This window comes from Ursus arctos, unplaced genomic scaffold (assembly GCF_023065955.2).
Source record: "Ursus arctos isolate Adak ecotype North America unplaced genomic scaffold, UrsArc2.0 scaffold_25, whole genome shotgun sequence".
NCBI classification, from domain to species: domain Eukaryota; kingdom Metazoa; phylum Chordata; class Mammalia; order Carnivora; family Ursidae; genus Ursus; species Ursus arctos.
The window spans coordinates 37,983,842-38,009,805 of NW_026622930.1; the positions used below are offsets into that span (position 1 = coordinate 37,983,842).

The 25,964-nt window shown below is 35.9% G+C and overlaps 1 protein-coding gene across 3 annotated transcripts in view; it reads right to left on the reverse strand.

The window, feature by feature from the left end:
* The window catches only part of MNAT1 (MNAT1 component of CDK activating kinase), a 197,496-nt gene that overhangs the window by 130,140 nt on the left and 41,392 nt on the right, over nt 1-25,964 (reverse strand). For all 3 annotated transcript variants that reach the window (XM_026480428.4, XM_026480429.3, XM_048219939.2), the window contains exons 2-3: nt 11,161-11,313; nt 9,127-9,200 (exon numbers count right to left, since the gene is read on the reverse strand). In XM_026480428.4, the coding sequence (XP_026336213.1) occupies nt 9,127-9,200; nt 11,161-11,313 (227 nt within the window). The remainder of the gene's footprint in view (nt 1-9,126; nt 9,201-11,160; nt 11,314-25,964) is intronic.

The window sequence follows — 25,964 nt, forward strand, 5'->3', positions numbered from 1 at the left end:
TACAAACTCTACCATCCTCAGTATCTATACCCACTTAACAATAGGGATCACTTACTTTCCCTTAGGCACTTACTTCTCTTGACTAATTTAATACATTCTCCTGATCTGTGTCCTACTACTCCAACTACTCCTTCCTGTTTCCATCTCTGACTCTTCTTAGTCTCTAAGTAATCTGTATGGTTCTGGCTTTTGCCCTCTTTCCTACCCTCTCTATTTTTTGGGCAATCTCATCACTTCCCATAGTTTCAACCAAATAAATGCCAGGAAAAGCTGACACTATCTCAAAGTGCATTTCAGAAAGCCAAACACATAATTATCTCCAAACGTGTTCTTCCTTGTAAAACCTTTATCTGTTAATGATTACCATGCTAAGACACCAAGATTTAATACTTGATTCATTTGACCCACTCTCCTTTGCATTCTACAAGTAGCAGTAGCCAAATCCAACGATTCTACCACCAAAATCTCTTTAAAGCTGCCCTTATTCTCAAAGTGCCCTGACAATATACCAAGCCAGATCGTATTTCTCCCAGGATCATTTATAATAATCTCTGACTTAACTTCCTATCTCCAGGAAGGAGATGACCCTACACTCTAACCCAATCCATAATATACAATGCTGTCACACTAATATTTCTGAAGCACACCTCTAATTACCTTGCACCTCTACCATCCCATACACAGTCCTCTCATCCCTTCTGCCTTTCCCCCTTTTACTAGAAAAAATATCAAACCTTAGAATTCAGAACCCTTCACAATCTGGCTATAACTATTTTTCTCTCTTTTTAATAAAGACCTCTCTTGAAAGCAGTCTGCATTTCCCAAATGTCCCCTACATTTCCTGTTCCAGTTCCTTTGATCACACCATTCTGCCTAGAATGCCTGATCCCCATTCTTACTACTGAAATTAAACCCAATTTTTATTTTTTGAAAGAACATTTATTTATTTATTTATTTAAGATTTTATTTATTTATTTGACAGCGAGAGAGACAGCCAGCGAGAAAGGGAACACAAGCAGGGGGAGTGGGAGAGGAAGAAGCAGGCTCCCAGCGAGGAGCCCGAAGCGGGGCTCGATCCCACAACGCCAGGATCACGCCCTGAGCCGAAGGCAGACGTTTAATGACTGAGCCACCCAGGGGCCCCTAAACCCAATTTTTAAATATCTACCCAAAAACTACCTTTTCTATGAAGTTCTCCCTGACATCCCTAACTAGAAAGAACTTCCCTCTCTTATAAATGTTGAAAACATTATTTACAGCTCATATAAAAATCTCTTTCTACTTCATATAATATGTATACACATACACAGCATTCTTTACTTACACTTTATCTTGCACTAAAAGACCATACAATCTCTGTATCATCCAGACATAAGGAAAAGAAGTGAGGAAAGGAGAATTCAATGATTATCTATTCCGTTCCCAACACTACGGTGCTGAGCATACAAAATATTTCCTATTTTCAAAGACTAAAGATCTCTCATTAGGGAGATCACCTCTAAACACATAAACTGAAGTAATAATACAGGACACTATATGATCAAGTGACAACAGGGAAGAACTGAAAGTATCCTTGCTTCATGAATTAAATAATGTCTAGCACTGTGCTAGTTGCTGAAGAAGTATTTATTAAAGGAATAAACTGTCCTTCCCTTTAATTGAATCAGCTACCAATTAACCCTACTAAAACAAATTTCTGATGTCATTCAGTCACTTAGTTCACTCATTGCTTCTGCAGCCACAATGCCTTGAAAAATGAAAATCCAATTTTATCTTACATTGCTTTTCCCTCTCTGTGAGTCCTGAAGAATCCTTGGAGCCTCTTCAAGAACCAATGGAAAGAAAGACTAAGCAATTCCAACCAGAGAGGCTTTGCTTCATTTGTTTGCTTGAAGTGATCTCTTCAAAATTTTGCTTGAAGAATACACTCTACACTGTGCGTTGTATCAAGTATCTACAAAAGTACGTATCACAGGCACCATGTCCAGCATCTGGCCTAATTATATCATGTAATCCTCCCAATTACCTTATGAGATAGGTACTTCTATTATTCACATTTTATAGATAAGGTTTAAAGACATTAAATAACTACATCCAAGTTATATAGCCAGTAAATGTTGTAACCAGGATTTTAACACAGGCTATCTGATTCTAAAGCCTGAACTTTTATCTACAACATTAGTTGTATTATTTCTCTCAATGCCTGAAAAACACTGGTAGCACAGTTCAGCTCTTCCTCTGCACCTGTACAGGCTCCGCACTTTCCTACCTCCATACTTGTGATCATACTGCTCCCAGAGAACCCATATCTTAGAACCAACCTCAACCCAGAACTGTGGATATCCATATCTGGCCCACCCTTCTACATCCAGTTTAATCACCAGCTCTTCTTTATAACTCACTTTGCCGGTACAATCTCTCCATCCCTGAATGCCCACAATACATAGCTTAATATCATACTGGTGGCACTTATCCACTTTCTACCCCACAAAATTATTTTCGATGTACGTATCTATTTGACCTAATGTTCATTGAGGGCAGATTCTAGGTCTGATTCATCTTTATTATTCCCAACACTTCAATAAAAAATTTCCAGTACATACCCATTAAAATGACCAAAATCCAATACACTGACATAAAATGCTGACATGGATGTGGAGGAACAAGAACTCTCATTCACTGCAGCAGGAATGCAAAACGACACAACACTTTGGAAGACATTTTGTTTCTTACAATATTAAACATACTCTTACCATTTTATCCAACAATCACACTCCTTGGTATTAATCCAAAGGAACTGAAAACTATGTCCACACAAAAACCTGTACACAAATGTTTATAGCAGCTTTATTCATAACTGTCAAGGCATGGAAGCAACCAAGATGTCCTTCAATAGGATAATGGATAAATTGTGGAACATCCAGACAATGAAATATTACTCAGCAATAAAACCAAATGAGCTATCAAATCATGCAAAGACAAGGAGGAACCATAAACACATATTACTGCTAAGTCAAAGAAGCCAATTTGAGAAGGCTACATACTATGATTCCAACTATGTGACCGTCTAAAAAAGGTAAATCTAAAAGACAGAAAAAGATCAATGGTTGCCAGAAATTAGGGGAGGAAGAGGGGCAAACAGGCAGAGCACGGAGGAATTTTAGGGCAGCGAAACTATTCTGTACAATACCATAATGGTGGATACATGTCATTATATATTTGTCCAAACCCATAAAATGTACAACATGAAGAGTAAACTCTCATATAAACTATGGTCTTTGAGCAATAATGATATGTCAATGTAGGCTCATTGATTATAACGAATTTACCACTCTGGTGGGGGGATGTTGATAGCAAGGAAGCCTGTGCATGTGTGGGGCAGGTGGTATATGGGAACTCCACTGAATTTTGCTATGACTCTAAAACTGCTCTAAAACATAAGGTCTATTTAAAAAAAAAAAAAAAAAAGGAACTTCCCATCTGGTAAAAGCTCAAGAAATACTTGTAGAATTACCACAAAAGGAAAAAATAAATAAACCAATGCTAATGTTTATAATTACCTTTATAATTACAGATTTAATTAAAATGATCTTTATAATTACACAATTGAATTCTACAAAACGGCAAAGCAAGCAGATATAAAGTACAGGGAAAAAATTATCTTGGTTTCTTTTGGTTATAAATCTGAGAAATAGAGGTAATCAAACTGATATCCTATACTGAACTCTAATAGAACATTTAGAACAGTTAAAGAAAAATTTATCAGCAAGCTAGACAGTGTACTATCGATTTAAATTTTCTATTAAGTAGAACCCAGAATAGGTAAAATTGAATCCTAAGTGAAATTTAGCTGTATACAACTTTCTTTTATGCTTATTAAAAACTTTATAATCAATTCCAAGAAAACTAAAATAACCAATTTATTTCATTTCTTCATTTAGAAAGCCAAGGTAATAGCAATATAATAGATACAAATTTATAATCATAAATAATACAAATTGCTTCCTTTAAAAAGAAGAAAAAAAATAAAAGTTTTTTTAAAAAAGTAAAGTACTATTTTAAAAACTTTTCAGATGAAGCAAGTCTCATTCATGCCATAATGAATCAGGTTGGTATAACAGTCTTGAAGAAAAAAGAATACAAGATAATTTTCTGTAACAGTCATTTGCCCCCTTATCTGGTTGCTGGTTTAGCTCAGATGCTGACCTGCCTTTAGTCAAGTATTAAAAGGCAACAAAAACCCTATTGTATTTTCTGAAAGATTTAATGTTATTTAAGTACAATTTTGAAGTCTTTTTGACATCCAGAATTTATAATTAAAGCCCTTAGGACTTTCTCACCCTTTCAAAATAAGCATACCCTGAACCAAAAGAATAATCTATTTATTATGAAACTAAGAACAAACCTTTGAGATAATCCCTGGGGCCAAAAGGAACAAGAATTTTTATGTTTAGTTTGTCATAACCATAGAAAGGAGCCTATTGTTAATAGTATAAGAAAGTTCATCTTCATGTGTGCCCCTTCTATTGTAATTTTCATGCCATTATTCAAAATTACAGTATCTTAAAATTTTTATATTTGTGATGTTAAAAGGATTCAAAATGAAATTAATTTAACCAAATGACCAATCCCCAATTTATAAGTCCTTAAACATTGACTCCTTAGCCACCCTACCAACTCTATTCCTCTCATTTTAGGCCTAAGCATCTTCAATAGCACCCTTCAATCTTTATTATTGAGTTTGATCTTCTTTAACGTCCTCCAAAATATGGCCCCAATCTACTTATTTTTCTTTCATCTCCTACTATTTCCCCAGTTAGCACCCCATGTTCTAGACTCAGACTAGAGCTACTCTAAGACTAGCAAGCACTTTCATGGGCTCTGAGAGTCAGAAAAACCTATGTTCAAAATTTGGCTCCGTTATCTACTAGCAATGTAATCCTGTGTACAATACTTAAGCTCCTTTTATTTCTTCTCCACATGCAAAGTAAGGGATAAAAATGCCTATCTCAGAGTTGTGAAAATTATGCGAGATAATGTGAATACAGCATAGTCTGGCACTTAACAGGTGCCCATTAAATTAACATTTTATACTTCTGATTAACACAGAGATAGCCAATACAGATATCACAGACATTGAATTAATCATCTTTGAAAGCATGAAAACACAAAGTAGATAGCTACTGAAACAAGATTTTAAAAGGAAGTTTTATTTATACTGTAACAATTAAAACAATGACACACAACTAAGTGGTGGAGCCACACCCTAACAAAACTTTAAAAGAGCTAAAACTAGTCTTTCCCTCATTGCTTCACTCTCCACCAAACAAAACAATAAAAAAATACTGCCTGTTCTCCAGCTTTTATTTTCTTGATTAATACCATACTACTGCTTAAGGTCCTCAATTTTAACTCATCCCTGCCTGCTCTTTCTACCTCACCCCCCAAATCAGTCCTTGAATATTCTGTCTAAAACATCCCCTTTATCTATTCTACCCCCCTACTACCTACTCGAAGCTCTCATTATTTCTCATCCAAATTGCTTTAATGGCCCCTTAAAAATGTTTCCCAGACTCAAGGATCTCCTGTCAATATTCCACATCGTTCCACACTATCCTGCTGGCTCACTATTGACCACAGAATAAAATCTTACCCTGACAGCCCAGCTTGCAAAGCTTTCATTAACCCAGGTCTAGTCTGTTTCTCAAGCCTCATTTCTAGTTATTCCCCATGTTCTACTTACCTGCAACATTACTTGCTCATTCTCCAACATATTCAATACCCTTATATCCCTGTAATTTTGTCTTCTGCTAGAAATATTCTTCCATCCTCTTCCCACCTAGTAAATTCCTATTCCATCTTTTAAGGTCAAATTCAAATATGACCTCTTCTCTGATCAAACTATACTTCCATTTTCCAATGCTGAATTGTTATCTTTATTCCCATAACACTTTATAAATGCCTATACTACTTTCACATTATATTACAGTTATTAGTTTACATAATTATTTCCCCCTTAAAGGCTGAACTTACTGAAGGCAAAGATCATGTATGTCCCGCAAGTAAAGCAGTTCACATAGAACAAATAATATTTGCTAAACTGAGCTGAAGTTCAGAAAATAAACTCTAAAGTCCAAGAGGCTAGACCCCAAACTTCATCAATACCTTCAAATACAGTCAGAACTGCTCTTTATCCAGCATGATCAAGATCAGTAGCTGATTACTTACAAAAGTCTGTTAAGGGAGAAAAACACACACACACACTCCTTAAATACTTTAACTTAAAACATATATAGTAAGTATACAGTCATTCTCTAACTTAATGACATATAGCCAATGTCTACTCTTTAGTTTATTTAATTGCTTCTTTCTTGTATAAACCATATTTGTCATCTATATTGTTCAGTTTCCATTTTCTAAAGTGGAGTAAGAACTTGAGAAGCAGAATCCTTCAGAAGGTGTGTCAACCATATAAACTACTTGATTAAATTACATAATTACAAGTATAAATAAATAAGAAGGCCTGGTTACCAGTGAAAACAACTCTCAGTATATAAATGAACTGGTGAGAGAAGTACAGAGATGTACTTGAGGACATCTTCTAATGAACAAGATTAATCATGTATTCATTATGCTTTGGGCTTCAATCAGTATATTTTATGGAAGAACTGGGAAATGTCGGTTACCCCAATGGGTCAATTAAGTGGAGGTAGGTTAAGAAAGCGTCGACATAACTGCAACTGAAGATAGTCCTCCATGAATATACATGATAGCAGAATCACTTTCAAATTAAATGCTCTAAGCCCCAGTTTTTTTTTTTTTTTAAAGGTTTTATTTATTTATTCATTCGACAGAGATAGAGACAGTCAGCAAGAGAGGGAACACAAGCAGGGGGAGTGGGAGAGGAAGAAGCAGGCTCATAGCAGAGGAGCCTGATGTGGGGCTCGATCCCAAAATGCTGGGATCACGCCCTGAGCCGAAGGCAGATGCTTAACCGCTGTGCCACCCAGGCGCCCCTAAGCCCCAGTTTTCTTATCTGGTAAGGAAAGGACTACATATGGTTATAACTGTAATAGCCAGACTTGCTCTTACCTGTCAATCCTGGCCCTGCTTCTGGACATAAACATGGTCTTACCTATGGGCCCCCAGTTCATATCTTCCAACTAATTCATTCCATAGAAAAAATATATATATTTAAAAATAATTGCTCAACCAGAACCTTATTCTAGAATCAAGATCCCCACCTCCCCACCTTCTTTGTCCATTGGTTTCTTTAGATTATCCATTCTACCTGCCTGCTTGGACTTGTAACGATGTATTATAACTCACTCTGTGACATCTATAATCTCCTTTCTCTTTATTGCCTGACCAGACTCTTAACTAATCGCATTGCCTTTAGAACAAAGGTGAGCTGGATTTCTTCCTGCCATTATTTCCAACTGCCTGTCCTATACTTAATATCTATGTACAGCCAGAGTTCTACATTTGCCCAGTTCTTACAGATTTCTTTTGGTCTATCTTCTCAGTCAATATCATAACTTTTCTACTTTGCCTTGTCACTCCCAATTCTACCACTTGTTCAACTAAACTCCAAGCCACTGATGGTTGCTAAGATTATATATAAAGTGCAATGAATACAATTAGAATGAAAAAACAATGGCTCCAAGGCACTAAAAGATCCCAGAAAAAGCTTAAGTTATATTCTGTACATGCTATTTGTTATGACATAACAAATGAACTTAGGCATTTTAGAAAAGTTTCCGTAACAGTTGAAATAAAAAGATTCTCTGGGTTTTTCTCAGTTAATAAAGAAGTTAAAGGCATTAGAATACTCCATTCTTCAAGAGTTTAAATTTTCTAAAAATATTCCATACATAAACCTTCTAAAGAACGATCAATCTGTTATATTCATATTTTAAATACGAAATAACATAAGTACAAGCTTGTCTATCAGGTTTGAGACAAGAATAAAAAAGATGATTTGTTTAATTCTCTAAGTCTCATTCTTATTTTCACAGTCTGTAATTTTTGTATCATTTCCAAACCTATATTGAGTAATAATAATTATGGCAGCTATAAAAAAGCATTAATTTTTTAATTGATGTATAACAACGTCCAGGCTTTTTAATATCTCTGAAATCTTATTTAAGAAACCAAAAATAATTCTTTATTTTGATGAACGTATGCTTTTTTTTTTTTTAAAGATTTTATTTATTTATTGGACAGAGAGAGACACAGAGAGAGAGGGAACACCAGCAGGGGGAGTGGGAGAGGGAGAAGCAGGCTTCCCACTGAGCAGGGAGCCTGATGCGGGGCTCAATCCCAGGACCCTGATATCATGACCTGAGCCGAAGGCAGACACTTAACGACTGAGCCACCCAGGAGCCCCTGAACATATCTCCTTTTGACTAATCACAAAAGAAAGAAAAGGCACTAAGATTACTCTAACCTCTGATTCTAGAATAATACTGAATAAAAGAATGCCATTTCAAGAGTCAACTGCTTCAAATTATTTTCAAACTACTGTATGCACAGAGACATAAATGATAAACAACATATGGCTTTAGTCACCATAGATAGATAATAGAAATCCTATTTTTAAAAAATCTGTGTACTTCTTCCTTGTGTTGACTCTAATACCTCCTCAACATATAGATGATATATACAGATACAGCCTTTCTTCCCAGCTATAAACTGATACTAGTGCGGCGCCTGGGTGGCTCAGTCGGTTAAATGTCTGCCTTCAGCTCAGGTCATGATCCCGGGGTCCTAGGATCGAGCCCCATGTCAGGCTCTCTGCTTAGCAGACAGCCTACTTCTTCCTCTCTCTCTGCCACTCACCCACTTGTGCTCTCTCTCTCTCAAATAAATAAATAAAATCTTGGGGGAAAAAAAAGTGATACTATTTTTCCTGAGACAAAATGTTTATTACTTAAGTATGTCCTTTACTTAAGTATGGCTTCAATTTAAACATGATTAAAGTACAACAGAAAGTAAATACGTAAAGCAACAACCATCACAACAAAACTTATTAGAGATTTTATGTGAGATGTTTATCTTTTAGGCATCTAAAAGATAAAAGAACACAGGGTATCACACCAAAAGTACAAGCATCAAAAAACATACCAATTTCTTCCACTTCTTCCAGGAAATCATTATATTCTCTCAGACTAGGAAAGTCTTCTTCTCTTTTATTGTATCTTTAATAGAAGAAAAAATTCAACATATTACACATCTCTTGCTTTCAATATTATCTAATTGGTTTGCTGCTTCTTACATATTTTATTCATGATACATAGAAAAGGATTGCTTATTGCTTACTGTGTAAAACACTTTTCTTGACACCATGACCAAGAATGTTGTTCTTAAATTCTTATGATTACAGAGAAGGAACAGAATCAAGAGAGAATGATAAAATATTTTAAATCCTTCTAAAACTTAAGGAAAAGAAAGAAAAAGAAATTAGGAGCCTGATTTACTTCTTATAAATAGAGCTGATAATTTTCAGAAAGCTAAAACTTAATTCAAAAATCACCTTCCTATTTTTCATGACAATTATAGTCTAAAGAATAATAGATCAGGAAATTCTACAAATATTATAATGTCCCTATGAAGTATTTAAAAACTACAGGGATCAATAAAAATAAATAAATAAATAAATATAAAAGAGACTCTGGGGGGCCTGGGTGGCTCAGTTGGTTAAGCGCCTGCCTTCGGCTCAGGTCCTGCAACAGGCTCCCTGCTCAGCAGGGATTCAGCTTCTCTCTCTACCTCACCCCCTGCTTGTGCTCTCCCTCTCTCAGCTCTCTCTCTCAAATAAATAAATAAAATCTTTAAGAAAAATAAAATAAAAATAAAAGAGACTATCTCCCAGAAACAATAAAAATAATAAAAGAGCAGCCTGCGACATTGATAAAATAACACAGGTTAAGTACCTAGAAAGATGCTAAAACACTGGTGACCTAGGGGGGACCTGGGTGGCGTAGTCAGTTGGGGGTCCAGCTCTTGCTTTTGGCTCAGGTCACAATCTCAGGGTTGTGAGATCAAGCCCCACATCAGGCTCCGCACTGAGCACAGAGTTGCTTGAGATTTTTCTCTCCCTCTCCTTGCTCCTCCCACTTCTGCTCTCACTCTTTTGCTCTCTCACTCTCTCTCTAAAATAAACAAATCTTTAAAACAGTGGTGACTTAGGTTGAAACATATACCACCAAAAAATATAATAATAAAAATAATAAAAATAAATTAAACTTACATATTAATTTGTTAAACTTCAAAAACAATAAGGTGACTTTTAATAAAAGGACAGATAAAATAAAACCTAAAACTATCCACAAAGAGTAAAAACTAGGGGCACCTGGGTGGCTCAGTCGGTTAAGCATCTGCCTTTAGCTCAGGTCACGATCGCAGGATCCTGGGATCAAGACCCATGTTGGGCTCCCTGCTCAGCGGGGAGTCTGCTTCTCCCTTTCCCTCTACTTCTCTCCCTACTTGTGTGCTCTCTCTCCCTCATTCTCTCTCTCAAATAAATAAAATATTTAAAAAAAGGTAAAAACTAAATTATAAATGAAAAAGATAATATTAAAAATAAATATATTATGTACACAGATATATATGAAAATAAATTATAGCTAACACATTATTTTCTCTAACAGACTTCAAATCTCAAATGATACAGGCCCCACCTGATATCAGTGACCCACACCCACACTCAGTCACTAACTTCATAATATTCTTCTCAATTTATAATCACATAGTTGTTTAGTTTGCCTGTTTTATTATCTAACTCCATGCTATCCTATACTATTATACTGTAAGCCTTATGAGGGCAAGTTTCATAGCTATTTCACTCATTTCATACCTAGTGCCTAATATGCATAACACAGCGTATGCACACAGTAGGTACTCAATATATATTTAACTAAATTAAAAAATAATAAACAAATTGTAAAGCTATCAATCAAAATGATCTACTCTTCTCTAACAAAGGCTAGATATTCTCTAAGTACTTAATAAATTTCTGTTGAACAAATCCACAGACGAATTTATATTTATTCACTTGCCAAACTGTCCGTATTTCCATCAGTAAATATTTATAGCAATTATTGAAATAATACTTAAAGTCCTCTTTGTATACTGAATCATTCAAACAATTATAGTTACATTTTTAGGACTTTTTTCCGAATCTCAACCTCCTTGTCCACAGTAGGATCTTCAAAGAGTTGTACCCTGAAGTTGCTCTTTCTAAGTGGAGTACCACACTCAGGACAGTTTCCAGCTCCTCTCATAAACAGTAAATCCACACAACTTTCACACCTGTAAGGAGAAAATACAAGGTAATTAAGCCAATACTCAAATCCACAACAGTTTTGTATATAGTTTACCTTTTTTTGTTGTTTTGGTGGTTTTTTTGTTTAGGTGTGTTTTTCTGGCAGGGAAGCAGAGAAAGAAAAATTAATCATTGCTACTTAAAAATCTCACACACCAAAAAAAACTTTTAGATAATATTTATTTTCATTTGGAGCTTACTTTTTAGACATAGGTATCCCAAGGGATACCAGTTTCATTTTACAAATTAAACAAATTTACAAATTAAAACTAATTGAGTCAGGGGCTAGGCAGATTCAGAGCTAGCAGGATAGGGAAAAGTCAAAGAGGCATGTAAAAGAATGGTCTATGGTCACCTTCATTCTCAGTCAGTAACACTCTTAGACCTAGGCAAGAAAAGCCTCTACCAAAGGCCTACACTTCAAAGTGCTCTGCATACCACAATCACTAAAACAAAGATTTTTTTTCCTCTTTCAGCCTTATAAGGAAGTTGTGGTGTATTGTCTTTTTTTCCCCCAAAACTTCAATAAGCAACTGAGCAAATGGGAATTACAAGGGAGAGGTGCTAGCTGAAAGAGGTCTTCCCTGCCCCCGCCCTGCCCCAGGCCAAAGGAGAAGGAACTGATGGTACCCCAGTATCTATGAAGAAAGGAGAAAAATCACCACAGCTTCTGCCCTGAGAACTCATAGAAGGAATGGTTTCTCATAAAAGCTTTAATCAGTTAAAGTTGGCTGTCCTAAATCCACCAGGACTGCCTAGGAAAGCCACGTTTCCCAGATACCTGCATTCCCTCCTCTCTTCTTGGGAAGTGCAATTTGGGGAAGAGTTTAGAATTTCCTGAAAGTCTTGAGTTGGAAAAACAAGGATCTAGAGAGGGTAACTCTCCATACTGGATTCCTAGGGACTTGACAGGATCAGTTCACACTGTTTTTGATGGGTCCAGGCTCAACTCAACCATGGATATCTTAGTAGCAAGATATCCATGTTACTAATCAAACTAACAAGTAGAAAGGCTGGCTATAAAAAAACAACAGTTCCTTTAGCCTCTGGGTCTTGAGGATGTAGTCCTGGGAAGTAAGTGGACAGCATGGGAACTCGAGACTGTACCAACGGTGTAGCTTGATTCTTTTTTTTTTTTTTTAAAGATTTTATTTATTTATTCGACAGAGATAGAGACAGCCAGCGAGAGAGGGAACACAAGCAGGGGGAGTGGGAGAGGAAGAAGCAGGCTCACAGCAGAGGAGCCTGATGTGGGGCTCGATCCCACAACGGCGGGATCACGCCCTGAGCCGAAGGCAGACGCTTAACCGCTGTGCCACCCAGGCGCCCCTGATTCTTAACTAATATTCAAACATTTTGATATACAGTCCTCCAGCTGTAATCTTGCCCAACTCCACATGTGTTACAGCTACACCAGCCCTAATCACTCCTGTCTTAGCATTATCTGAAATTATGTTTTTAAGATTTTATTTATTTATTTACTTACTTACTTATCCATTCATGAGAAAAAGAGAGGGAGAAGTAGGCTTCCCACAGAGCAGGGAACCCAAAGGGGAACTCGATCCCAGGACCCCAGGATCATGACCTGAGCCGAAGGCAGACACTTAACCAACTGAGCCACCCAGGCGCCCTGAAATTATTTATGTGTTGATTTTCTATAACCTCTATGAAGATGGAGGATGTGTTTACACTTCATGAGAGCAGGAATCTGGCCTACCTGTTCTCTATCTCCAGTGCCTGACAGATAGTAAGTACTCAAAAAACTATACATACTAAAAAAATGAATATAAGACAGGAAAAGAGAAAATCTAATGAATGAAGGGAACATTTATTTCTTCCAGGTACGTACTTGACTTGTTGAATAAGCTAAATGAGAAGAATGACACAGGGAAATAAGAACTCTTAAAGTTGGTTATTAGTAAAATAACATTGACCTTTGCATATTTCTATCTTAACAGTGCCATCAAATATTAGAAAGAAAAAAAAATTCCTAAGAGAATACAGATCACAGTTGTCATTATCAAGATCAACAAAACCCCAGAAAATTCACTGTAGGATTCGGAAGATTGGAAGTGGTGCATTTCCCCTGATCTTTATAGTTAGAGAAAATGAAATCTAACTACAGAAGTTGAAAATGAGCACACTTTAAAACTACACCGACTAGAGGTGCCTGCGTGGCTCAGTCAGTTGAGCCTCTGACTCTTGGTTTCAGGTCAGGTCATGATCTCAGGGTCATGGGATTGAGCCCTGGGCTGGGCTCTGCACTGAGCCAGAGTCAGCTTGGGATTCTCTCTCTCCTCTCCTCTGTCCCTCCCACTCATGCTCTCTCTCTAGAATAAATAAATAAATCATTTTAAAAATTAAATAAATAAAACAAAACTATACTGACTAAAGATATTTATAAGCAAGGAGCCATCTAAAACACTCAAAAATATCAAACCACAAATAATAATATTCTAAATTTCAAGGTCTTGGATAGTAGACTCAGTTGATAATTCACTTAGTAAGGTAATACAGTTGTTAACCTGTCAGTTAAGCTGAGTCATGACCTCCAGGTCCTGGGATCCAGCCCCACATTAGGCTTCCTACTCAGCAGGGAGTCTGCTTCTCTCTCTCTCTCTCTCTCTCTCTCTCTGCCCTCCCCATCACTCCTTCTGTCTCTCCCTCTCTCTCTCTCTCAAATAAATCTTTAAAATTTTTTTTAAAAAACAAGGTAATACAGAACACTTAAATATTTCTAAAAGTTATACTGTATATTTGATATATTATTTGCTTCCACAATCAGTTCTATATCTCTTTTTAAAAATCTGCTTTAAATCATAAGAATTTCAACAGTATTTAAGCATTTTTTAAATAACTTATTTTCCTATACAACTTTTTCCCTTTCTGACTTTATCTGCTATAAGAACAAAAAACTCTCTTCTTAGAGCTCAAATATATAAGCACGCAGAGAAAAAAATTTAAAGCTCTACTTCGTTCTATTCTCCATCTCGCCTCCCACAAGGAACATACTACTTTTAGAGTTTATGTGACCAATGTTTTTCTACATATTTATAAAATACATATTTACAAAGTATTTACATAAAAATTAGTTATATAAAAAAATAACAAAAGAAAAAGTTAATAATTGCTGGTTCATTGCATCCAGCAACAGAGCAACCAAAATAGCAGTATATGGACAATCTCTGGCCTCCAAGAGTGCAAGAAAGTTTTTCATACAAAATCTTAATATTTTCCGGAGCACAGGAAAATTTGCTGGAAGAACCCAAATCCTTAGTCATTACCCACTCCCAAAGATATCATTACGATTTTCTCTTGTTTTTAAAAACCAGAATGGTGCCCACCTTCTTCTCACTCTAAACAACTTATTTTTAGATTGTTTTCTTATATCAATATTTAACTGCTTATATTCCTTTGTCAAGATTTTTTGACTGACTTGCTTTACTTTTTCAAAAGGAATTATATTTCATGCAGAATTTCAATACCTAAAATAGATTAAAACAGATTAATAAATAGATTAAAATAGATTAACTGACTTAGAAAAGGTAAATAATCACAAATTTTGTATTTAAAGACTTTCTTTGAAGTAATCCACTTTTATCAGGACTTTTCATTCTTCTTTAGCTCACTGGCTTCCTGAAACAACTCAAAACAGAAGTCTGCGGTCTTGAGGTGCTCAGTTTAGAGTCTGCCTTCAGCTCAGGTCAGGATCCCAGGGTCCTGGGATAGAGCCCCACATGAGGCTCCCTGCTCAGCAGGGAGTCCGCTTCTCCCTCTCTTTCTGACAGGCCCACTACTCCCGTTCCCTCATGTACATGCACTCTCTCTCAAATAAATGAAGTAAATTAAATTAAAAGAAGTCTATGGTTTTGAAAGATAAACAAGTAATAACTTTTTTATATAATTTTTATTTTGTTATATTAGTCACCATACAGTACATCCCCAGTTTTTGATGCAATGTTCCATGATTCATTATTTGCGTATAACACCCAGTGCACCATGCAATATGTGCCCTCTTTAATACCCATCACCAGCCTATCCCAATTCCCCACTCCCCTCTCCCCTCTGAAGCCCTCACTTTGTTTCCCAGAGTCCAAAGTCTCCTCATGGTTCAATCCCCCTTCTGTTTACCCCCCCTTCATTCTTCCCTTCCTTCTCCTACCCATCTTCCTACTTCTTATGTTCCATAAATTAGTGAAACCATATGATAATTGTCTTTCTCTGCTTGACTTATTTCACTTAGCATAATCTCCTCCAGTCCCATCCATGTTGCTGCAAATGTTGCGTAATCGTTCTTTCTGATGGCTGAATAATATTCCATTTAATATATGGACCTGTTGAAGAAAAATTTTTCCCAGGACGCCTGAGTGGCTCAGTTGCTTAATCGTCTGGTCTGCCTTCAGCTCAGGTCAAAATCCCAGGGTCCTGGCATCAAGTCCCGCCCCGGGCTCCTTGCTCAGCAGGGAGCCTGCTTCTCTCTCTGCCTGCCACTCCCCTTCCTTGTGCTCACTCTCTCTCCAACAAAGAAAAAAAAAATCTTAAAAAAAGATTTTCTCTATAATAAATTATTCCTTAAAGCCATGTGTACTGAACTCTATAGGGTAGGAGCTAGGTATTATTAAGGTAATATTTTCTCTCAAAATACACTGCCTAACTTTTCTAAGACCTGTAAATAACTTTTCTGTAACCTAAGGTTACATTGGTATGTATCATTTTATACCTAAAAGGGAATTCATAATCTACTCCAAAGCTTGAGGAAAAAAACTACTGCATCACAGTGCTTCGAGATATCAAGCAAAGAATTCATCCATAAAAATAGAAGGGATGGCCTGGAACTGCAAGTGTTAAAACATTATAGACTTTGGGGAATAAAATTTACTCTCAAAATTAAAAAGAAAGAAATTATGTAAACCCATTTTTCCACTGCCTTAGAACTCAAAATTAATAACTATTCAATCTTCTGTTGGCTATTACCATTTAGCATGGCAATTTACAACTAACAAGCAAATAATATAATGCACAAATTCAAATATTATGTTTAAGTCCATTTTGAGCCAGAAAAATAGAGCTATATACAGGGGAAAAGGAAAGAGCTAGTAATTTAGTACAGCTGTGCCAAGAAAACATGAGCCCCCACCCCTTGCAACAAAAAGTGGATTTGTATCCCCCTTACAAACAGCAAGGACCATGGAATACATCTAATTTCCCTTTTTGCCCTCTTGCCAGTAAACAACTAAACCAAATTAAAATGTTTTGTTGAACAACACTGTATATTTTTTTAAAAAAAAGGTTGGAAAAGTATGAAGGAAGTTAGAAGGATAACATATATTAGGGATCTTACAACATAGATATGATTTTATGATTTTCCTTACTATACAGATGAGGTCACTGAGCACTAGGGAGTCAAATAACTGGCTTAAAATCATGTAACTAGTAAGAATTGCCCATGATCTGCTTCACATTCCACATTTTCTCTTTCAATCTTATTCTTACTCAAAACTTTTACAATAACCTAAGTAGCAATCCCCAGTGTCTACCTCTAGCCCAAATATCTCTCCTGGGTTCCTATTAGACACTGCCTATTGCACAATTCCTATTTGATATCCTATGGGTACATTTTTTTATTTAGAAAAAAGTTACCTCAAACTCAATATATCCAAAACCAATATCCTTCACTCTATTAAGGATACAAAAGAATAACACAAACTTTGTGCATAAGGGTTCATAATATGGTGGTCAAAATAGAAAAGAAAAAATAAAACTCTATGATAAAGGTATACTCTGAATTCTACCATAAGCTCTCAGCCAATAAGCAACAGTTCAACAAATTATACTGCACACTCTTGGCCAGTAAGCATTAACACATCACACTCCAAATGCTCCAAGCCAATGGCAGTTCCAAATGCACTATATTGAGTAGAGTATTTCCTAAAATATGTGGACTCTACTCTTCTGAACCCATTCTTGTTGCCACTGATGAATAGTTTTAACCTAGAATAGCCAAAAAGTGCGTGGAGTTATAGTATTGGATGCTGAGATCCAAGTTTTGCAGAGGCCCAATGCTCCTTCAAATACATGGTTGAAGAAACAGAGTGAAGGTCAATCAGAAATTGAAAGAAAAGTCCTCTAGCTAACTTTATGAAGGGCTTCAGAAATAATACTGCACACTGGAAGACCTGATAAACAATTATATGAATGGTAAAGCAACACAACATGACCATCAGGAACATTCAGAGCTTTGGAGAATTTAAAGAAAACAAATTGCCAGTGTACCAAGTGAGGAATGTATCTTTATAGGGACCATTACTGTAAGTCTACCTTGGGAAAGCTAAGGGCAAATTCAATTAGTACTACAATATCCAGAAATGCAGGCCCTACGCTAAATAAAACATCCCCTTTACTTTCACAGTGATTCAAAGGAACTGAATATATATTTACCTAAGTAGGCCAAAGAATATTTACATTATCTGGAAAAGCTATCAACAGGTTCCTCCATTTTCCAATTATACATCCATAGTTGGATATCATCTTCATATATTTCAACAGAAATAACATGTAACAATACAGATTCACTACAGAAGCAAATATCACAATCTAGCTGTCTTCTCTTAACCCAAACATCAAAGGAATTTGCAAAAATGTAAAACGATGCTACTCCAAAATTTATGTTTTGGAAAATGTATTTTATAAAATATTTATATTGATAGGTAATATGTTTATAATTTTTAATGAATAAATATTTTCAAATTTTCTCAATTTTAATGTCCAATATGGTAAATATTAACAGATATGATCTTTATTAATAAAAGCTCTTGGGCAGTCCTTAGTAATTAAGGTACTAAGACCAAAATGTCTGAGAACCAGGTGACGTGTGTCAATAAAGATTTATTTATCAAGAAATACAATCATAACTTGAATGTGAAGGGGGAGGTATAGAAAGGAACCATTTTGAAATACACCAGTGCACTCTAGCTTCTCAATAAGGCTTGCTCTCAGGTGAAACTACTTAACCAAAGCCTAACCAGCTGGGGTTTTATCAGAGCCTAACTAAACTGGGAGAAGATAAATAACCAACTGCAGCCGATTCTAGCCATCCATTCCATCTAACTAGGAGGGAGAAAAAACAACTTTGAAACACTTGTGAACTTCACAGTCCAGAAGCATAGGCTCACTAAAATCCTGAGGCCTAATCACAAGAATATAAAACACTTCCCTTCCCCCCAACACCTCACCACAACACTACTAAAGGCTTACTTAGAACAATTCCTTTTACACTATACATCACGTCCAGCTATCAAGAAAAACTTACAAGTCATACCAAAAGGCAAAAGAACACAACTGGAAGACACAGAGCAAGCTCAGAACCAGACATGACAGGGATGTTAGAATTATCAAACTAGGAATATAAAACATCTATAATAATATGTTAAGGGTTCTAACAAATGAAGTAGACAAGATGCAAGAACAGGTGAGCAATATAAACAGAGAGGAAGAATGCCTTTGATGGCGTTAGTAGACTGGACACAGCTGAGGAAACAATCTTTGAGCAAAAAATATACCAAAAGAATCCTCGAAAACTGAAAACCAAAGAGAAGAAGACTGAACAAAGAATATCCAAGGACTGTAGAACTACAAAAGGTGTAAGATATGTGCAACTGGAATACCAGAAAGAGAAGAAAGGCAGAGAAGAAATATTAGAAACAACAACTGAAAATTTCCACTATATTAACATCAGACACCAAACCAAAGATCCAAAAAGCTCAGAGAACACCAAGGAAGACAAATGCCAAAAACAAAACAAAACAAACAAACAAACAAAAAACCCTAGGCAATCATTACCAAATTACAAAAAATTAGAGATAAAGAAAAAATGATGAAAGAAGCCAGAGGGGGAAAAACACCTTACTTATTAAGGAACAAAGTAAGAATTACATTCAACTTCTCCCCCAAAAAACATGCAAGAGAAATACTTAAGTGAAATATTTAAGGTGTTTACAGAAAAACACCTCCAACCTAGAATTTACTACACTGAAAAATTACCCTTTAAAAGTAAAGAAAAAAACAAGACTTTATCAAACACTGAAAAAATTTGTTGCCAATAGACTTGTCTAGTACAGGTGTTAAAAAATGTTCTTTAGAGAAAGAAAAATCATGGGTCAGAAACTCAAATCTACATAAATAAAAGAGCACTCGAGAAGAAATAAATGAAGGTAAAATAATGACTTTTTTATTAATTAATCTAACAAATAACATTTCGTTCAAAAGAAAAACAGCAACAACATATTTGATTATGTAAGCTTATGTATATACATTATGTGCATATATGTAAGCCTATGTATGATTATATATAAGTGTAATGGATGATAGCAATAATACAGACATAGGAGGAAGGAACTGGATTATTTTGTTATTATAAGACTCACACTACTGTCCAGTAGTATAGTGTTAAGTAACAGTGGATTTTGGATTAGTTGTAAATGTATTATTGCCAACTCTAGGGCAGCTACTATCAAAAATAAATAAATAAATAAAAATAAGACTGATATGCTAAGGAAGAGAAAATGGAATCACATATAACGCTCATTTTAAAACCATAACAGGCATTAGCTGGGAAGATGGTGGCGTTAAGTTCACCTCATCCCATGAATACACATCAGCATAAATAACCCAGAAAACAACTCTAAGACTGGCAGAACAAACTCCACAACTAAAGGTAGAGAAGAGGCCACATCAAAGAGAATAGGAAGGGCAGAGACATGATGGGGAGCCAAAATGACTGCTGATATCTGGGGGTTGGAGGTGAGAAACAGACTATCACAGTAGGGAGCCTGCACTGGGAAGACAAAGTCCCATAATATTTGGTTTTGAAAACAACAGGAGCCAACTTTCATATGCTCTTTTTTAAGTTTTATTATTTTTTTAGTAGTCTGTACACCCAACATGGGGCTCAAACTCAAGACCCCGAGATCAGGAGTCTCATGTTCTTCCAACTGAGCCAGCCAGGAGCCCCTCCTGAGTTCTTATAACCACAGGGACCTAAAACTTGAAATTTCAAAAATCAGCAAGCTTGGTTCTGGGAGAGACCAGAGGGCATAGCAAGCTGAGTCCCCACCCTGAAAGAGACAGCACAACAAACAGCTCAAGGAGATACAGTGTAGAATCAGCAGTTAGAAAAATGCCTGTGGCATAAAGGAGGGAGAGCTATTTACTCATCTCAGAGGTATCCTGGAGCCGCAGGGATCACAGGAAAAACCCTCCAGGAATAAAGGAGCTATCAGGCACCTTTTCCTTCCCCTGCCCCTAAGCATAAACACACAGCCACCTACAGGAACAAGTATGCCAACACTCACTACCTATCTTGCTTACATCAAGACCCACCCTCTCATGCTTCAGCAGATGGCCCTTTCCAGTCATGCTTCCATCAGTCCAGGAGCTCTGGGATCCCTCCCCCAGAAGACCTGTGTAAACTGCCACAACATCTCCAACCAGTTTTATGGGTCATCAGTTCTGGCAGCCACAGTGGTGCACCAGTCCCTATGGAAACCTGAGTTGTACCTTGTGAAAATTGCACACCCCGCCCACACAGCCCCTAGTGCCTACGATAGCTGCTGCAGGTCTCATTTCACCCTCACATCTGCATACATCTTGTTAAAACTGATGCAGCAGGATATAAAATCGATGCACAGAAATCAGTTGTATTTCTATACACCACCAAGATAGAAGAAAGAGAAATTAAGCAGGAGTTGATCCCATTTACAATTACACATAAAATCATAAGATACCTAAGGATAAACCTAACCAAAGAGGCAAAGGATCTGTACTCAGAAAACTACAAAATACTCATGAAAGAAACTGAGGAAGACAAAGAAATGGAAAAGAGTTCCATGCTCATAGATTAGAAGAACAAATATTGTTAAAATGTCTATGCTACCTAGAGCAATCTACACATTCAATACAATCCCTATCAAAATACCATCAACTTTTTTCACAGAACTGGAACAAATAATGCTAAAATGTGTATGGAACCAGAAAAGACCCTGAATGGCCAAAGGAATGTTAAAAAAGAAAACCTAAGCTGGTGGCATCACAATTCTGGATTTCAAGCTCTATTACAAAGCTGTAATCATCAAGACAGTATATGGTACTGGCACAAAAACAGACACAAAGATCAATGGAACAGAACAGAGAACCCAGAAATGGACCCTCAACTCTTTGGTCAACTAATCTTTGACAAAGCAGGAAAGAATATCCAATGGAAAAAAGACAGTCTCTTCAACAAATGGTGTTGGGAAAACTGTACAGCCACATGCAGAAGAATGAAACTGGACCATTTCCTTACACCATACATGAAAATAGACTCAAAATGGATGAAAGACCTAAATGTGAGACAGGAATCCATCAAAATCCTAGAGGAAAACACAGCAGTAACCTCTGTGACCTTGGCCACAGCAACTTCTTGCTAGACACATCTCCAAAGACGAGGGAAGCAAAGGCAAAAATGAACTATTGGGACTTCATCAAGATAAAAAGCTTTCGCACAACAAAGGAAACAGTGGACAAAACCAAAAGACAACCGACAGAATGGAAGAAGATATCTGCAAATGACATATCAGGTAAAGGGCTAGTATACAAGATCCATAAAGAACTTATCAAACTCAACACCCAAAGAACAAATAACCCAGTCAAGAAATGGGCAGAAGACATGAACAGACATTTCTCCAAAGAAGACATACAAATGGCCAACAGACACATGAAAAAATGCTCAACATCACTTGGCATCAAGGAAATACAAACCAAAACCATAATGAGATACCACCTCACACTGGTCAGAATGGCTAAAATTAACAAGTCAGGAAACGACAGATGTTGGCAAGGAAGCAGAGAAAGGGGAACCCTCTTGCGCTGTTGGTAGAAATGCAAGCTGGTGCAACCACTCTGGAAAACAGTATGGAGGTTCCTCAAAAAGTTGAAAATAGAGCTACCCTACAACCCAGCAATTGCACTACCAGGTATTTACCCCAAAGATACAAATGTAGTGATCTGAAGGGGCACCTGCACCCCAATGTTTATAGTAGCAATGTCCACAATAGCCAAACTATGGAAAGAGCCCAGATGTCCATCAACAGATGAATGGATAAAGAATGGATAAAGGGGGCGCCTGGGTGGCACAGCGGTTAAGCGTCTGCCTTCAGCTCAGGGCGTGATCCCGGCGATCTGGGATCGAGCCCCACATCAGGCTCTTCCGCTATGAGCCTGCTTCTTCCTCTCCCATTCCCCCTGCTTGTGTTCCCTCTCTCGCTGGCTGTCTCTATCTCTGTCAAATAAATAAATAAAATCTTTAAAAAAAAAAAAAAAAGAATGGATAAAGAACTGTATATATACAATGGAATACTACTCAGCCATCAAATAAAATGAAATCTTGCCATTTGCAATGACATGGATGGAACTAAAGGGTATTATGCTAAGCAAAATAAGTCAATCAGAGAAAGACTACCATATGATATCACCCATATGTGGATTTTAAGAAACAAAACAGAGGATCATAGGGGAAGAGAGGAAAAAATAAAACAAGATGAAATCAGAGGAGACAAACCATAAGAGACTCTTAATCACAGGAAACAAACCAAGGGTAGCTGGAGGGAGGGGGGAGGGGGTAACTGGGTGATGGACATTAAGGAGGACACGTGATGTAATGAGCACTGGGTATTATATAAGATTGATAAATCACTGAACTCTACCTCTGAAACCAATAATACATTATATGTTAATTAACTGAATTTAAATTTTAAAAAATAATATGACCTGTAAAAAAATAATAAAAAATTTTTCTAAAAATTAAAAAACAAAAGAGATTGTCAGAGTAGATCAAAAAGCAAGCCCAACTATATGTTATCTACAAGAAACCCACTTTTAATACAAAGATACTTTAAAAGTAAATAAGAGGAGAAAAATATAATGTGCTAACACTTATCAAAAGAAAGCAGGAGTAATTTCAGACACAGCATACTTCAGAGCAAGTGGTTATCAGGGATAAAGCAGGGCATTACATAATAATAATGTGGTCAGTGCTCTAAGAAGACAACAATCTTTAATGTGCATGCACCTAACAACAGAATGTAAAAATATGTGAGGCAAAAACTGACAGAAAAGAGAAATGAATGGATCCACAATTACATTTGGAGATTTTCCCACTCTTCTATCAAAAATGGACAGATCCAGCAGATGTAAAATCAATACAGAAATAAAGCATACTGTTACCATTACGCTCGTTGGTACTTACCCCCAAACGAGGTAGAAATTTATGTCTACACAAAAAATTGCACATGGTGTTTACACCAGCTTTATTCATAATTGCCAAAACTTGGAAGTAACCCAGATATCCTTCAATAGATGAATGGATACATAAACTGTGGTATATGCAGATGATAAAATATTATTCACTACTAAAAAGAAAAGAGCTATCAAGCCATGAAAAGACTTAAATGCATGTCACTAACTGAAAAAAGTCAATCTGAAAAGCCTGCCCAGTATAAGATTCCAACTATAGGACATTCTAAAATAAGCAAAATTCAAGACAATAAGAAGATCAGGGGTTGTGGTTGGCAGGGGGGAGAAACAGGCTAATAAGCACAGATTTTTATAGCAGTAAAAATACTCTATATGGTATTATAATGATAGCTATAGGTCATTATACTTTTGTCCAAACCCACAGAATGAACAACATCAAGAGTAAACCCTAAACTATGGATTCTGGATGATAATGATGTATCAATGTAGGTTCATCCTTGGTAAAAAAAAAAAAAATATATATATATATATATATATATATATACCATTTCTGATGAATGATGCTGATAATGGATATATGAGAAATCTCTGCACCTTCTCAATTCCTGTTTTAAATGTAAAACTGCTCCAAAAAATTAAGTCTATAAAGCAATAATAACGTTAACATTTTTTGTTTCTGGAAAGCAAAGTATACCATGGTTGCTCAACATTTATTAACATTTTCAATTAATCATTTTAAATATCCAATAAATACTAGAGAAACTCAATTAATAAAATAACAGACAAGCTTGAGACATATTCCTCAGATTGTTTTAAAACCCATGTCATATTTTAAATTTGTAATCTTTACTTTTTGAATAGTAGAGACAATTATTTTTGAATTTCACTAATAGAAAACTCAAGCCTTTTAAAAACCAAATGCCCACCCAATAATCAACTTAACGAAGTGAGTTTATTATATATTAAAGAACTTACACCAGTGTCTGGCGTATAATAAATGTTCAACAATTGTTAGCTGTATCTCTACATTTATCAAGTCCTTTCCATCTGACCAAATAATTTCGGAACTGTCCAGACACAATAATATTTTCCACTTATCTTTTTTTTTTTCTTTTTGAGAGAGAGAGGATGCACATGAGCATGTGAGCAGTGGAGGGGCGGGCAGAGAGGGGGAGAGAATCTTAGGCTCCATGCCCAGCACAGAGCCCAATGCGGATCTCTGTCTCACAACCCTGAGATAATGACCTGATCTGAAATCAAGAGTCAGACATTTAACCAACTGAACCACCCAGGCACCCCTCCACTTACCATCTCAATTTTCAGCAACTTTCAACACCCTGAATTTCGGTATTTCTATAAAATTTGTGCATATTTTTTCCATTTTCATTGATACCAAGAGCATCTTCTTAGACAAGTATTTATGGGAAAAGTATTTATTTCTCAAAAACCATTATAGTAAAATTAAAACAATTACCTCTAGAAAAAAATTTAATATTGAATACAAATAAGCATTAGTTTTGATAAGTATTCTTGAGTTTTTAGAATATGAGAGGGTAAGTTTACTAATTCCATTAATAAAAGTTAGCTTAGTGATTTGTCCAATTATTCAAATATATGTAGCCAACAGAATTTAAGACATTTTTTTTCATAAAAGGCCTAGACTAAGGATGGAAATATCTAAGTAGTTAGAATTCAGCATGAAGAAGAAAACCTCAGTACGGTAAATGCCTGCATTTACATTATCAAAACTTTGAAGATTTGTTTCTTTCAGTTTCTTTCAAAGATACCATAGCAAGGCAAAAAAAAAAAAAAAAACACCTGTTTATTTTCAAGAATTTAAGATAAAATCACCTATTTCTTCAAACTTGCTCATTGCTGTTTTGAAATGAATTCCAAAGATAATCTATACATTAACAATGGCCCTTTTATCTTCAAATATGAAGTATAATTTTTATGACAAAATACAATATAGCTTTCTAAAATGTTCTTAAGGTTAAGCAAAATATACTACTCATTCTACATAAAACACCTGTGAATACTATGCTATCTTATGCAATATTCCTAACCTATTAAATCTAATTATACAGATAAAAAATTATAAATTTTATAAATTATTGTAATTATACATTTACAAAGTATATGGCAGAAATGTTTGTAAAAAATTTACAACTTTAAAAATATTAACTCATTATTTTAAAAATCAAAGTTATATCCACATGCAAAAGAATGAAATTGGACTCCTACATCACACTATATACAAAAATTAACTCAAAGTGGACCAATGACCTAAATATAACAGATAAAGTCTTGGAAGACAAACACTTAGAAGAAAACCTAGGAGAAAATCTTC